At 32.9% G+C, this 17,673-nt stretch overlaps 1 protein-coding gene across 2 annotated transcripts in view; it reads right to left on the bottom strand.

Moving 5' to 3' along the window:
- The window catches only part of LOC100372076 (endophilin-B1-like), a 29,756-nt gene extending 12,108 nt beyond the window's left edge, over window positions 1–17,648 (bottom strand). For both annotated transcript variants that reach the window (XM_006818704.3, XM_085492467.1), the window contains exons 1-6: window positions 17,539–17,648; window positions 9,553–9,694; window positions 9,252–9,380; window positions 8,805–8,938; window positions 2,892–2,984; window positions 945–968 (exon numbers count right to left, since the gene is read on the bottom strand). In XM_006818704.3, the coding sequence (XP_006818767.2) occupies window positions 945–968; window positions 2,892–2,984; window positions 8,805–8,938; window positions 9,252–9,380; window positions 9,553–9,694; window positions 17,539–17,631 (615 nt within the window). In that variant the 5' untranslated portion in view covers window positions 17,632–17,648. The remainder of the gene's footprint in view (window positions 1–944; window positions 969–2,891; window positions 2,985–8,804; window positions 8,939–9,251; window positions 9,381–9,552; window positions 9,695–17,538) is intronic.
- Between the last annotated feature and the right edge of the window lie 25 nt (window positions 17,649–17,673).

Raw genomic sequence — 17,673 nt, forward strand, 5'->3', positions numbered from 1 at the left:
GTGAAGGTGATTACCTTTGATGCCTGTCAGAAGTTCAAGCCCTGTTAATGTTATAGAAAAACATAACATAGCTAGGAATGCTATAATTCATGGGGTATATTTACAGTGTTAAATTTTAGCTGATTTTCCTTTTAATTTAGCATATTTAGCTATAAGTGAAAATAAAGGCAATAGCTAAACCCTGTCCAATATTATGTGGAGATAGTGCACACTGCCCTCTAGTGGTAACATATAACATCACATACATAGCAGAGCACCCTCTGGTGGCAATTCACAGCACTTAATTGTTCAGCATTGTTTTGTTTTAGATTGTGCAGTTGCAACAGTGTATTTTGAAATGCTACATCCAGCGATACCACAAAGCCTTATTGTGGATGAGAAGTACTACAGAATCCTCAACCATTGGTTAGCGAGAACAAACATAATGCAGATTGGAGTGGTGGGGTGGGGCGTATAGTTGGGAGTGGTTCATTAGCGCATTTTACATTGGTTCAAATATTAAAAAAAAAAACAGTGTAAAAGAAAAGAGTTTGGATCACAACTATTCTTCTCACTAGATTGTAGAATTTTTTGCAGATTTTCAAGTATTTTTCTTGAAAATGAAAATAATGTCCTATTCTCTAAATGACTCAATCAAAATTTATTTTGTGAAACAATGACAATGAATTTTTCACTTCAACAGACTTTATTTGTTTATGACAATAGTTCCCAGATTGTGAAAACAGAAAAATAAATTTCAGTGCGATTATCATTTTAGGTAAAACAGAATAAAAATATTCGAGTAAATGCCACAGCAAAGAGTTAAGAACATGAATAATTGACGTGTCTTACTGTCATGTCTTACTTTCCCTCTCCCATCCATACATATATACATTGACGAACAATGGACTATGCCAAATTATAAAGATGGGAGGGGTGAACAGGTCTGTTGTGTGTATACTTACTTTTTCAATGTCACCAGGAGTAACCTTTAGAATTAGCATGTGAGTAAAATATGAGAAAAAGACACGCTTTAAACAGCAAAATGTTACTTTATAGTGTGACAAGAGAAGTGAGAACCATGAAATAGGGGAGATCTGAAGCCCCCCTCCATATCCTGAACTTTAATTTCATCACCTGATTTGATATGAAGCTTCCTCAATCGAAAAAAATTATTATTATGCTTTAGAAATTTGTTTAATTGAAATGAGGAATGTGCAGATCAGTCCAAAGAGGATTAGGATTAATTTAAGCTCATGAAATTCACAGTTACCATGGTTTCCACTCCTGATGTCAATGTGAGGTGACAGCAGTGTGGGGTGTATAAAGCATGGGAAGACATTGACAACATGTGTGCGTCAATGTACTGTAGTTATTTCACATACAGTACAACAGGCGTGCTGTGTCCCTTCTATGAAGAGAATAGAAAAGGCGATACTTTAATTGCATTAGAAATGCAAACTATATCATCTAGACTGAATACATTGTTGTGGATTTCTCTGAATTACTGTAAACATAATTACGATTTGTTTCTGAAAATACCTTAAAATGATCTTGCTAAATATGCATCAAGTGAAATTTTTCTTATCTGTATTTTATTATGAGAGAAAATGTACATCTAATGCAAATTGGAATCTATGCATACAGAGGAAATATTTATCTATCAATCTGACAGCTACAGAGCCACTGATTGGCTTTTGAGACCAGGTGGCGAATTAACATAAAGGTGTTGCTACAAAAAGTTCAGTTTTTATGTTGTCAATGAACCTTGTTGTAGCAGAACTGCAGATATTCATTCAGTAAAACATTCATAAAGGATGAGAGATTGCCAAACAGCAACAACCACTGAACAAGCAGATATAAGGAATTCAAAAGTCAGATAAAATGCAACCATGAAAAAAAAATGCAGATATTAATCGGGAAAATCTGAGAGAAGAAATTGATATGACGAAATAAGGACATTATAAATACACACATTACACATAGACTACATATGACAACATGCAATAAGACCCATCATGCACTATTCAAAATGATTCCTATACCAGACATTTCAATATTCAGAAAAGCAGGAAGTTCAATATCAAATCGCCATTAATTCCATACTCAAAACATTTGTTTAAGGTTCTCATTTGTTTGCGTGTTTTTTTTTAAGAGACAATGCTCATCAAAATAAATTACCCTAGCCCATTCAGAGACAATGCAGAACAGTTCCGAAACTTAGCAATGTATTACTTCAGTTCAAATGTATGAATTGTGTGACCAGGGTACCACCAGCTCACCTTTGATTGGTCGATTTGTTTATAATGAATCCCTACAGTACAAAACTAACTTAGAATCGAGGTGTCTTCAAAAATCTCTACGAATTCTAAAATACACGCCGAGCATTGAAGGTTGGTTTAACCTATTTGGCCATGTCAATATACTGAAATGCAACGTACAAAGAGCCAACTTCGCCAGAACTATCCAAAGTTAAATACTCCCCATTCATTGGTCAATTTTTATGTTGCAAGTGCAAATCACATGACATGGTATGGTGACCATTATTGCGTTTATTGACAGTCAGCGCTCAGGCGTTTATTTTAGATGTCTTTAAGAATCCATCGATTCTAGGCTAGCACAAAACCAAAAGTTGATGAAAAAGTATCTGACACATAAAGGTAGACTACTGACTCAGTACAAAGTGAAATTGACATCACTCCTTGACTGAATCAAATAATCAGTAAATGTAGTTAGAAAATCGGCCCTTTTGAAAACCATGTATTATTTTCTGATGCAGAAGTCCCATGATGTATGTGAACTCATTGCTTGATTTTAATATGATCATCTCTTTTAGATGTAAGCCAATTCTTACACTCTTCATATTTATCCGCCCTTGTATAAAGAGCTGATTTTCTGACAACAGTACTTACCTTGGCTTTAGATTCATCAGATTTTGTTTTCCTCAGTTTGGATTTGGCCGCGTCCAAGTCAAGACGCTTGTTCTCCAGGAGTTTACGTTCTTTCTGTTTAAAACAAAAAACAGTGGATACATATTAACACAAGCAGCCTCCCAGCTGAGATTAGCTCTGCTGTTAGCAATACACATTTCTATTAAAGAATTGAAGTTCAAATATGAATCTGAGAGAGGTCCACCTGAGGTACCCTAATATATATATATATATATATATATAATATCAAAATAATCGTTTTTAACAAGAGGTCAAAATATTACTTTTTACTAAAAATGACAGAAATATTCATCAAAATTAGAGAAATAAACAAATCTAAGAGAGTTCTACCTAAGGTACATGCATATACATCAAGTATCGAAGCAATAAGGCTTGTAGTTTTGAAGAAGAAGTCAAAGTAGTAACAAGTTGACGTTGACGGCGGACGCCACCAGACAATTACTCCTATAATAAGCTCTGTTCGACAAAGTAAACAGCGGAGCTAATAACATTTGTAAAAGTGTTTGCTATAATTGTATGGATGGATATAAATTCAAGATCATCATAGAACTGAAGAACATTCTTATTTATCACTAGGCAGGGCTTGACAAATTTGGAAGGAAAAGTAAACAATTTCAATTTTTGTAATAATAGTTTCATGGTTAGAATATAAGGTTAATTGAGAGATTTACAAAAAAATAATCAATAAACACAAGCAGTAAGTGAATATTATAAATAAAATATTGTAAAAATTAATACTGACACTGCTCAATGTTATAATGCAAATCATATCAACTTCAATTTGAGTAAAATTTCTCTATTTATTGGAGCGTAATTATTCTGGCATTGAAAAGGAGAAACAAACACGAGGCTAGGGGGGCTATACACCTCATTAATATGCAGCAAGTGTCATTCACCATTGCCACCTCATCATATCGCACCGTATGGATGAAAACTGTTATCAATGACACTTTTAACAACTCAATGCATCAGCAGACAAATAGCATCATATTTTAAATTCACCAGTCGAATACCCTGAGTATTAATGGTTATTGTCCTAATTTAAGACTTAAATATTCCTTCAATCTGATGAAAATAATTGCTCAATATGAACCTCAATAAAATGCAATAAATCTACAACGGACTTAGTATGATATATTCCATAAAGACACAATTACACTGTCCATTGGAATTATTTATTGGTATTTCAGATCAAAAGTTGCTCAAAAGTGTTTGAGATTTTGTTTAAATGAGGTAATTAATATGCAATTTAGCTACTTAATATGTACAAAATTGCCCCGGAAACTAATCATCATATCAAATTTAATCTTCTCAGAAGTTTTTTTTAAATTTTTATATCACACAGACAGACAGACACAAACTCATTATCTCCCCTTGTGTGCTTTGCAAACACATGAACTAAAAATAGGATGTCCTTAATTACACAGAAATGACAAACAGTAGCATACATGCACGTTCTTTATGCATGGTGATACTAAAATGTGTGTATCCTTGGTAACAAGGCATGGTTATCCCACTTTTTTTTGTTTGTCATGAAGGGATGTAACATCACTTACAAATTTGTTTGTTTTATTCAATAGAAGTTAGTCATAGTCTAGGTATTTTGTTTTATGTGTGCCATTTTTTTTTTATTCAATAATGCCTTAGTGCAAAAGGTGAATTTGGATTAAACTTCCATAATGCATTGTACATATGCTCAGTAGAGCAAAATGTGAATTTGAATTAAACTACCATAATGCATTGTACATATGCTCAGTAGAGCAAAATGTGAATTTGGATTAAACTCCCATAATGCATTGTAGATATGCTCAGTAGAGCAAAATGTGAATTTGGATTAAACTCCTATAATGCATTGTACATATGCACAGTAGAGCAAAATGTGAATTTGGATTAAACTACCATAATGCATTGTACATATGCTCAGTAGAGCAAAATGTGAATTTGGATTAAACTCCCATAATGCATTGTAGATATGCTCAGTAGAGCAATATGTGAATTTGGATTAAACTCCCATAATGCATTGTACATATGCTCAGTAGAGCATAATGTGAATTTGGATTGAACTCCCATAATGCATTGTACATATGCACAGTAGAGCATAATGTGAATTTGAATTAAACTACCATAATGCATTGTACATATGCTCAGTAGAGCAAAATGTGAATTTGGATTAAACTCCCATAATGCATTGTAGATATGCTCAGTAGAGCAATATGTGAATTTGGATTAAACTCCCATAATGCATTGTACATATGCTCAGTAGAGCATAATGTGAATTTGGATTAAACTACCATGATGCATTGTAGATATGTTCAGTAGAGCAATATGTGAATTTGGATTGTACTCCCATAATACATTGTACATATGCTCAGTAGAGCAAAATGTGAATTTGGATTGTACTCCCACAATGCATTATACATATGCTCAGTAGAGCAAAATGTGAATTTGGATTAAACTCCCATAATGCATTGTACATATGCTCAGTAGAGCACAATGTGAATTTGGATTAAACTCCCATAATGCATTGTACATATGCTCAGTAGAGCAATATGTGAATTTGGATTAAACTACCATAATGCATTGTACATATGCTCAGTAGAGCAAAATGTGAATTTGGATTAAACTCCCATAATGCATTATACATATGCTCAGTAGAGCAAAATGTGAATTTGGATTGTACTCCCATAATGCATTGTACATATGCTCAGTAGAGCAAAATGTGAATTTGGATTAAACTCCCATAATGCATTGTACATATGCTCAGTAGAGCAAAATGTGAATTTGGATTAAACTCCCATAATGCATTGTAGATATGCTCAGTAGAACAATATGTGAATTTGGATTGTACTCCCATAATGCATTGTAGATATGCTCAGTAGAGCATAATGTGAATTTGGATTAAACTACCATAATGCATTGTACATATGCTCAGTAGAGCAAAATGTGAATTTGGTTTAAACTCCCATAATGCATTGTAGATATGCTCAGTAGAGCAATATGTGAATTTGGATTGTACTCCCATAATATATTGTACATATGCTCAGTAGAGCAAAATGTCAATTTGGATTGTACTCCCATAATGCATTGTAGATATGCTCAGTAGAGCAAAATGTCAATTTGGATTAAACTCCCATAATGCACTGTACATATGCTCAGTAGACCAAAATGTGAATTTGGATTAAACTCCCATAATGCATTGTACATATGCTCAGTAGAGCAAAATGGGAATTTGGATTAAACTCCCATAATGCACTGTACATATGCTCAGTAGAGCAAAATGTGAATTTGGATTAAACTCCCATAATGCATTGTACATATGCTCAGTAGAGCAAAATGTGAATTTGGATTGTACTCCCACAATGCATTGTACATATGCTCAGTAGAGCAAAATGTGAATTTGGATTAAACTCCCATAATGCATTGTACATATGCTCAGTAGAGCAATATGTGAATTTGGATTAAACTTTCATAATATATTGTACATGTGCTCAGTAGAGAAAAAATGTGAATTTGGATTGTACTCCCATAATGCATTGTACATATGCTCAGTAGAGCAAAATGTGAATTTGGATTGTACTCCCATAATGCATTGTACATATGCTCAGTAAAGCAAAATGAGAATTTGGATTGTACTTCCATAATGCATTGTACATATGCTCAGTAGAGCAAAATGTGAATTTGGATTGAACTCCCATAATGCATTGTACATATGCTCAGTAGAGCAAAATGTGAATTTGGAGTAAACTCCGATAATGCATTGTAGATATGCTCAGTAGAGCAAAATGTGAATTTGGATTAAACTCCCATAATGCATTGTATATATGCTCAGTAGAGCAAAATGTGAATTTGGATTAAACTATCAAAAAAGGATGCACCAATGCTTCTACTATATCTAGGGTAATGAGATTATTTTATCATAATCTGTTGTTAAATTCACATTCCAATTATACAGGAATATATATGAATTTGTGTGTGCCACTTGGAAGCCATTCTAAGATTAAACAAACCAGCAATTTACGGCAATCTAGGCAGTTTGGGTGTGGTAAAACAGCATCTAATAATCAAGCAGTTAGGGGGACTGGTGATGACAATATTATGACTCACCAGTGTAAGCTGGCAACAGTTGTACACAAAAAAAACAATGCATACATCACATGCATCACCTGGTATGTGACTCAAAGCTTTTAATGTATAAACACACATTTGCATAATCTTATTGTGTAATGGTGGCTCACCAAATAAGAGCACATGTTAAAACATCAGCTGATGAAAGCATTCATGGATTGCTGAAATGACTGGTGTATAATGGCATTAGCAGACGATGTGTTATTCTGACTATTGTACTTTCTCTATTAGAAGCACATATATTTGCGAAATGGTCATTATAATATAATTTATTTTTACCACAAACACGGCTGGAATTTTCGGAAAGACATGTGTTACTATGAGAGCAGACACGGTTTTCATACTGGAAGAATTTGGTTAAAGTCAATTTTCTTTTGACAAAAAATAAAAAAATTGATGCATGTATATTTTGTGAATTAAGGACATTTATGATGAGTAAAAAAGCACTGTGCCAAACTAGTACCCCAGTAAAAACCACTATGACAGCCACTGTGACTCCCTAGTAACCCAACAAAGCCACTACTGTAACTGCCCATGGAGCTAAAAAAAGAAGGAGATCGAACAGATTGTAATCCTACTTGAGTCCTTTGTTTTAAGCTGATTAGTTTATTGTTCGCGTTTGCCTTTCATCTCCGTGATCGCGGCCGGCGTTAAACAATGAATAATTAATGAGCGTCCTCCTCGCATCAGTGACCTGAACTTTGAGAGCTGCGCAGTTGGTGCCGAAGTTCACCAAACATGCGCGATTTCCAATTTTAAGTTTTTCAGCAACCATGTTGGATGGTGACGTTCGAATCATGGAAATCGCACGATTAATGCGTCAGTTACAATAATTTTCGTTATTTTCTTACTGCGAAAACATCGTTCGAAAAAAATCGATTTTCTAGCGTGATATTAGGTCCCGGAAAATAATTCTTGGATAAAAAGAGAGTAGATTTCGCATACTTGTTGACAATGTGTAGATGACTTGTTACTTCGAGTGGCCAAACGCAGCGTCACACTTTCCATTTCCGCTTGTTGGTTCGTTTCCTGTTTATGTCTCCCGTGGGTCCTCATAGTTATTGCTGCACTCAGCTGAGCAACACGTTAAACTTGAGCTCTTGTCAATCTGTAATTTCTCGTGATAATCTTAACTCCGGTCGGTAAAAAACAGTTCAAACGAAAGGATTTCTGCTGTACATCATTTCTAGGTAGGTTACACGATTACTATTATATGGCCAAGTCTGCAATTCTCGTTTTACTTCGATGTATTTGTACACGAATTCGCCATCGTGTTTGTTTATGTCGAGTGCTAACATCCCCGGGGTTTCCTATTCGCCGCACTCGGTATAACGTGTTGACATCGCCGCCATTTTGAAATTGTGTTTATTTGTTGCATGCTCGGAAATTGCCGAAACTGTCCGACTGGAACCCGAACGCCCCTCATTAAATATTCATGGTTGTTTATTGGCTTAAAATTATCGGAACGCCGTGTTTGCTGAGTAAACAGCGGCAACGGTCATTTAAACAATAGCTTCAAAGGCAGTTCGATCTCCTTCTTTTTTTAGCTCCATGAACTGCCTAAGACCCCAGTGAAAGCAATTGTAATTTCCTAGGTTCCCAGTGAAAGCCACTGTAATTCCCTAGAACCATCCCTGTTACAAGAATTTTTTTCATAATAATTTCCCCAGATTGGCAAAGTTCATGAAAATTTGAATATCACCAAGTCAAATCAGTTTACAGTAAAGCTCACTCAGCAAAGTAACTTACGTTGATAGTCTTCATGTCACCGTCCAAGAAATTCTTCAATGGCTGCAGATAGTTATGGATACTAGTTGAGATGAGCTCTTTCTCTGCAACCCCAAGTTTCTGTTGAACTTGTCCACATTTGACGAGTGCTGCACCTATAGAGAATAATTATAATAATATTATTATATTTGATGATTTTAACTGGCACTCATTGGTAAGTTTAAAGGGTGGTATTCGCTGCGTCCTGTTCGATATGAGACTCAGCAGTATCATTTCTACATTTTGCTGCAGATCGTCATTATTTTAAAATTTAAAAGTTTTGCCAGTGACTAGGTGATCAAACACTGGCAGTTGTGGAACTCATGTAATTGAACGTATACAACAGTCATTTTACATTCATTGTTTATGTTTATTGCCAACACTTGGATGTGATGACCGCATTGACTGGAACTCAACAAACATGCTTACCATATGCAGTGCCGGGACCGATATCATTTCCAGCATCTACCATAGTTTGACCCAGAATCTCAGGATTCGTAACGCGGTCTGAACGTTTACGATCAACCTTTTCCATCACATAGTCCTCTATTCTGGCATCTAAAAAATAACAACAGACAAAACTCAAGTTTCATTCATGATTACTACTATGAGTAATTAATGTGTATTCAGAAGGTACCGGTATATTCAGGGGGGTTATAGTTACGAGGAAATACACGATACCAATACTTCACAAAGGATAGAACAATTCAACAATATATTGGGATCTTACTTGGATTTGGTTGGAGGACTGTCTCAGTCTGTTGAACAATTAATTCCGTCCACCTCCGGGTCCTCTCGGCCCTTTGCATGAGATTCTCGAAATGAGCATCGTATTCAGTTTTCTCAGCACTTCCAAGTTTTTCTTCGGTGTACTGCACGGTTGGAAAAACAACATAATGTTAACATGGTTTGTTTTGCATACTTTCTGGATATGCATTTGACCACAGTGCAACCAAGCGATGCCAAGTATCAGTAGTATAGACCATATTGTATATAGACCATATCCACATTCAATAAAGTATACATTTATTCCAACTGCTATTTGTATCTACTGGTAAGTGCTATTTGTATATGCAAATGAGTTACATATCCAAGCATGTCTGTATAATAAAAGTACTGATCACTTTTTAGAATTATAGTTTCATAAAATACAAGTTTATATTATTTCAATGTTAGTCTGACTTGAGTAACAATCACAGCATCCACATGGTTACGTGTCAACTTTGATTGAATGTAACACAACACACACGACTTGAATTGACATATTTGTTGGATGGTGCATGGTATGGCTGGGAATACAACAGATAGCAAAATCCCTTGATTTCCTGGGAATACAACAGATGGCAAAATCCCTTGATTTCCTGGGAGTCAAACAGATGTCATATATAGATCCATTTTGCAAAAATGGTCAAAAAAACGAGCACAATTGGTATGAGTACTCAAACATGTACACTCAAAATATTCATGTTCAGTGGACAGCATCTGTCATATTTTAAATGAAGAACAAGAATTGGGCCCTGGAACCAGCATTCCACCATTTTACATATACCAAGTAGAGGCAAAAATTCAAATATCTCATATTTGTAATTCTGTTTGTTTTTATGTGTAAGTTTTCTCTTGATGTTGACAGATTGAACATTGTCATCAAATACTTTTCTAAAATATAGCAGTTGCGGAACAACATCATACACATAGTAAATTGCACATGCATGGTTTACGGGTACTTGTTGATTTGACAATGCTTTGCTGAAGTGAACAAGTACAACCAATTTACTGGCATCACTTGCATGACCTGTTATACTCGTTTTTTTTTTTATGTTCATGACTATATTTTAGAAATAACTTACATTTAAGGTAGCAGAACAGTCTTTTAGGGCCGTTTTTTTGTGTTTTTTTTCAATTAAATAAAAATGGTATTTGTTATATGTACTGTCATATAACCTGTTAAAAAACTTTTTTTTCTATTAAAAAATGCATCTTTTTCTCCTATCATAACAAGAGCACAAGTTAATGTTTACCCTTGGCACCTGCACATGCGTCAGATGGCCATAGCGTGTCATTGTTTGCAAACAAGCGTCTACCAATGAGCCTTTACGTTTTTAGCGTGTGTTGTTATCGTCGCTTGGGAATCAATTCCCGCGTGTGCGCAGGTGACAACCCTCTCGCTTTAACTAAAACATCAACAGAAATATATAAATATATTTGCTGGATTTTATTTTCACTGAATCATTCCTTCAGTGAAAATAGCGAAAATAAAGTATTCTACAGTAGGTTTGATAGAGATTTTGGCCATTATTGTTCTTGCCGTCAACATCCTGCTACAAAACTCATTTTTCGATTTAGTATTAATATTTGCTAGTTAATATTCAGGTCTTAATAAAAACACTGTAACCATGGTACAGTATATTGGTAATTTATGCACAGTTAAACATTAGTCACATGGGGTATGTTGGCCAATCACAGCGATGTAATAATATAAAAATTTACATATATTTACTACTGTTGTGAATAATATGATGGCAATAAACTCAACTGACATAAATGCCAACTATATACATGTATAATAAAGCTATTAATTTTTTTTATTGACACCAGTCATGTGACAGTGGGTCCCCAGATATTTATAAACAGGTTTGCTGGTACCATATGGTCTTTCAAGTCACTGGGAGCTCAGCATTTTAGAGCCCCCTAGGATGCTGATTCTAAGAAATAGAGACAGCATCAGACTAACTTTCAGCTATATTTGCTGGACTGAGCAATGTCCAATGGTTTTTCACCAAAACCACAAAAACTGACAGCGCATCTTTTTTATTCAATAGCGAAAACATTTAAAACCAAGCCAAAAGGTGGCACACGTGTATCTCCATATAATATTTCTGATGGCAAGTACCTGCTGATTTAGCCACAGCGGATATTACTACAGTGTTTTATTTTATCCAATTTCCAACTTGTTTTAATAATGAATTTATCATTTTATTTTATTTTTTTGTATTTACCGGATGAAAAACACTACAACAGATTCCTAGAAAATTTAAATGTGCTACTGTAACATAAATTTCATAACAAGCCATAATTTTTTGAATATTTAATTTACATTCCTGCGCATATGATGACATGCTTTATAAATAATGATCATTTTCACAGAATAATTCATTAATGAGAAAAGTGACATAATTTATTGTAGCCAAACCTAAATAAAATTTGCCATTGACAACTAGCAAAGAATTGACACAAGCGCAGGTACCCCCACCCATTGTTCATTATTAGAGCTGCTTATGTATACGGGTAGAACAAACATTTTATACAGTGAGAGTTTAGAAATTGACAAATGGGCAAATATATGTACACGTGTATGTATAAGTGTAAACAAGTATTGGTTAATATATATTTATTCTTAAACCAAACTTGAACTTTGGCAATATACATTAACAAGAATCATTTTATAATGTAATATAGGCATTTAAAAAAAAAATATTTATGCATAATTATTAATTTGAATAATTAATAATTTATGTACGATTAATATGAATAATTAAATATTTATGCACAATTATTAATATGAATAATTATTTATGCACAATTATTAATATGAATAATTAATTATTTATGCATAATTATTAGTCTATAGAATAAATTATTTATGCATAATTATTAGTCTGTAGAATAAATTTTTCAAAAAATAAATTACTTGTTAAATATAATTCATGCTCTACAAAATTATATATTTATGAGTCATTGTAGATATGCGACACACCCTTTAACACCAAGATTGACGATAAGATCAAATGTGAATAGCAAGTCAAGCAGCTAGAGTAATGAGAACGTGATGAAGTTCCAACTTTGGAGACACATTCTCATGTACATTATTCTATACACATACTACTGAGTAAATAAATTGAGATTTGATTTAGAAATAAATTACTTTGTACAATGAACCATAATGCCACTGGTTTAATTCTCCAATCTATCCCTAATAAACTAACGAACGGTAGAGAACAGTGTAATTTATTCTGCTGAATCAATACATAGCAATCAAAATAGCAACAAAAAGGTCACACCATACTCAAAAGCTGGCAAATCATGTTTAACTATTTTGAATCACTCGTTCGGTCTTTTTAGAATAACTATTTTTTATATTAATGTTCCTAAAGTAAAAAATAAACTACCTTCCCTATTACGAAATGGAGTATGCACCCAACACATTACCCAACCCCATCCACTGAATACACATCGTCAGGAACCAAGAGAATATAATAATATTATCTCTAGTTTGTTTATGCTTTTCAATTAGTAACATCGCACAGATGGAGTGGGGATTTACGATCCAGTTCGGCTGTTACATACAATAATGCACTTCTTCATTGTCCAACTTTGCTAAATAAAACCCCCGAGATCATGTGATCGGGACAGAATATCATGTGATCAAGGCAGTAGATCATGTGATCAAGATAGGTTTGAATAAGTTTGTTCATTTTTTGATGATGACAATTTAACATTTTGTATTTATACGATATTACGAGAAATTTCCCAACCAATATTTCACATGAAATAAATAAAAATAGTTTTTATTTTTTGTTTGTTACATAGGCGAATAAAGTAACTAAACTTTCAGGGTCACAAAAGGTCAGATGTAAATATACTGAGCACAAAATTATAAATAAAATTAAGATATGAAGAATAATTAAATAATACTACATACTTCAATAATACCAAGCCAGTATTTGATTAGAAATAGTAAAACAATGAAGCATTTTTTTATAATTAAAAAAAATATAATCATACAATACTGTAAGTTGGAAAATTTGAGAACTGTATCTGCTCTTTTATAAGTGCAAGTAGAACTAAAAAATAAACGCAAAAATACATTTATTGTATGTTGGACCATTGAAGCATCATATTTTGACCGCAGACTCACCTCTGTCATTCATTTATTTGTGTATGTGTGTTTTTAGCTTTTAGTACCATGATAGCAAATAAAGTACCGGGTATTGAACATTTTTCAAATTACGGTGCCTAAAAAGATAATACGAGTTAATCTTGGGAGTTGATATATTTAAACTTGGAAAACAGATTATGTGTTCCATATTTGTAACATATGGTGTCCAAAACAGGTTATAATAAATATTAACTTAGGGTGTTCAAAACAGGTTATAATAAATATTAACTTAGGGTGTCTAAAACAGGTAATATGTGATATGCGAGTCTAAGATGGTACACCCAAAGAGTTTTTTCTGATATTTGCTCTTGATTTGGCAATGACAGTGTAGCTCCTAATTTTGTTTCCATGACAACGACATAGTTGCAATGTACAATATGGTCATACCAAAGTACACATTAGAGCACACAGTTTGATATGCATATATGGACTTACAGAATTTGATGAATATTAATAATTATTAGTCCTGAGTTAAACATTGAAAGGAAACTATTAATCTGACAGGTACTATAGCATTGTGGTATTTTTCGCATGGTTATTTGAACCTAGACAATATCTGAATAGAATATGAACTCACTCCAAATGTATTTTTTTTTTCAATCATCCTTACATCAATGCATATCTTAATATAGATACAGATTTCACTTTTGAGTGCCAATAATTTTCCCGCCAAAACTTTTATACATTTTTCTATAATTTCTTTATTAATTTTGAACCAAATGGATGTAATACCTTACTCACTACAAATATGATCAAATTACGTGCATTCATTTTGTAAATGGTGACATAAGTTGACTACAATTATAGCGTCATTATACTTATTACTAATTTCTATTCTAGTCTATTCTATTCTATTCTATTCTATTCTATTCTATTCTATTCTATTCTATTCTATTTTATTCTATTCTATTCTATTCTATTCTATTCATTTAAAAATGTTCATTAAAACTCATTGATATGTAAATTAGCAAAAAACAGCATCAAAAGATCACATACCAGTCAAAGTGTATGTATAAATGTAATTAATACACATTTAGTAACACTAAAATTTATTGACATCATAACTGATGGAATAATCTGTTTCACTTATTACCTGGATAGTTCATTTCACATAGTACATGCATATTGTATTTAAATGAAGTTGCTGTAGTTGTGTCTGGACGTACATTACGTACACTACAAATATTTTCATATCGACAGTGGCAGTACTGTGAAAAAGCTATTCAGATTCAAACAGATATTCAAGGTAACGTTAACGACTTGCATGAATGGACATACACATGGATGGACAGAACCCAAAACATAAGTTGCCCTTGTGGGATTAACAAAAGTAGATCCAAAACAGTCACTGAAATTTGAGAAAATTTGGCAAGCATGAGTCAAAAAATAAGGCAGTTTATTTTACTTGTGTTATTTTTGTTTAATTCTGGAATATCATTATTATCTTGTTACATAACACGAATTATTTTGCCACATCACAACCTAATACCAGCTAATTATATTTTGTTTGTTTAACCATTTTATTTGTTTACTGTCATTTTTCCTGCAAAATGTTAGTGCAATATTTTGCAATATTTTTTATCTATGCTTTTTCAATTTTTTGGATTAATTAAACATAATTTGCATTTGCTAAAAAAACTTGATCTAAATTTTTAAAGATTAGGGGGTAAATTACTAAGCGTAATTATTTTGTGATATTTGCATTGAAAGTAGTTTTGAATTAGCAAAAATGGAAACAACAAATGTCAGTGAAAATTAATTAGCCTAGTCAAACATCTTTAGAAATACGACAATAAAAGAAGACAACAATATTCCAGAATATTATATTTTAGTCTGCTTCACGATTATGCGTTTTTTAGGAGTCATCCTAAAGCTTGATTTAACCATAGACCTTAATTCTAAGGTCTATGTTTTAACATGAAAAAATTTATGAATTTCGTGAATTCAAAATTTTTGTTTTTTGCTCAATGCACATAAAATAAAAAAGTTCCTGGATTTCCCTTGTTACACAACTTATTTTACATTTACATTTAATAGCAAAAACCAAATATTTGTTTTCCAATTGTTATTCTTTTCACTTATTTACAAAACAGGATGTCTACTATGTAATCAAACTATAAATATAATTTTATAGTCTACAAGGTGACATCATTTATTTAACTCGGTTTTATTAAATACACAATGGAGTACTGCAAAAGGTGTTGGAACACCACCTTTAATAAGGTTAATAAACTAAAGGTTATTAAATGATTGAAAATACTAGTAATTGAAAACCAACAGCAGGAATTTAGCATATATTTAACTCAAATACAACAGTATGTCTGAATTCACACAGAGCAGCCTGCAATTGTTCAAAACACAAATGATTTTACTATTATATTATAAACAAATTTAACCCTTTGAGTGCCAGATATTTTCCCTCCCGAAAATAAGTGCATATATATTCAACATTCTGTAAAATTTGGCCGTACAGACAAGTTCAGATATTGCTTTTAGTTTTTGATCAAAAGGTTTGTCAATTTTTATCGACATTTCATGCAGAGAAGACTGCATACAATATTTTTTTTTAGATGATGCCAAAAGTAGACAATTGCACTCAAATTGTTTTTAGAACCATGGGTAGAACAAAAATTCATAGTCAACATGATTATTACAATATTTACTATTCCTCACCAGTTAATAGATCTGTTTTTTTTAAATTAACTTTATTAAACAACCAGGTTCTGACTGTGCAAAGCAAGCTGTTGCAGGATAAACAAGACCCTAGTTATTTTCATTTGTTGTGCAGTTTGAATCGCTAACAAATTTGACAATTTCACTGATCAATCAAATTAGATAAGTGTCCACAGACAATTTTTAATGAGATATAGTCATATTATTATTGTACAACTGTTGATTATTCATTTAAAATCATGTCCACATTTAAGCGGCTTATGTAGCTTGTCACATAAAAACAATTATTCATCTTTAATGAAATTCTTTTGAAATATCTGCAATTGTATACAATTTTGACAAAAGCTGTTTCTTTAGCAGGGTTCCACTACTATTATTTATTTGTGAAACATTTATTATGACAATCCAACATAGGAATCCCATGCCAATTTATACATATTAGAAATAAAAAGTTTAGTGAACTAGTATGGGGATGAAATCTCAGAAAAATAGTGTAGTGATATTGAACCTCAAGAAAATAACAAATAAAAAGATGAATCAGTTTTACAAATAAAAGTTCAAACCAATTCACCTGCGAAAATTAGGTATTTAATAATTGTGTCAATCAACAGGAGATGTTTATCAATTAAAGATTGCATGTAAATTTGCAGCAATTTCAGATAAATATTAATTTGTAAATATTAACTGTAATATTAATTTGCAGTTTATTCCTGCTACCCCAATGTTGCTCTATAGACTGTCGCGTTACAGAGTTATAGCTCAAGTCACAGGCTGTTGTTTCCGTTCATTATTGTGCCACGCCCGTCTCCGCTTTCGTCAATATTAACGTATTAGTAAAATAATATGGATCTGCAATATCTGAAAAAATTGATTCAGGTCCTAAAAGTGATCGATCATTCTGAACGCAAAGCTAAGATGGAAAAATAAATGAGTCGACATCATGCCCGGAAACGTACGTCGTGGCAGTTTCGGTCATTATTTATGCGAGTTGATTCAACGTTTTAACCGATTTGTCATGTTTTATGCCAAAATGCAATTTTTGCGATACGCTGGATAGCATGTAGATAACACGTGCATTATTCATAGATTACAATCTTTAAGATTTACCTGCTTAGCTCTAGTAAACAGCGTACCAGCTTCAGCTGAAAATTTCTTGAATCCTTCCATGTTTAATTTCTCGATGAAAATGAGATCCTGCATATGATGTCACCACCTGAACCCCCTAGGTGATTGCTTTTTGAG

This window comes from Saccoglossus kowalevskii, chromosome 17 (assembly GCF_978046115.1).
Source record: "Saccoglossus kowalevskii chromosome 17, keSacKowa6.1, whole genome shotgun sequence".
NCBI classification, from domain to species: domain Eukaryota; kingdom Metazoa; phylum Hemichordata; class Enteropneusta; family Harrimaniidae; genus Saccoglossus; species Saccoglossus kowalevskii.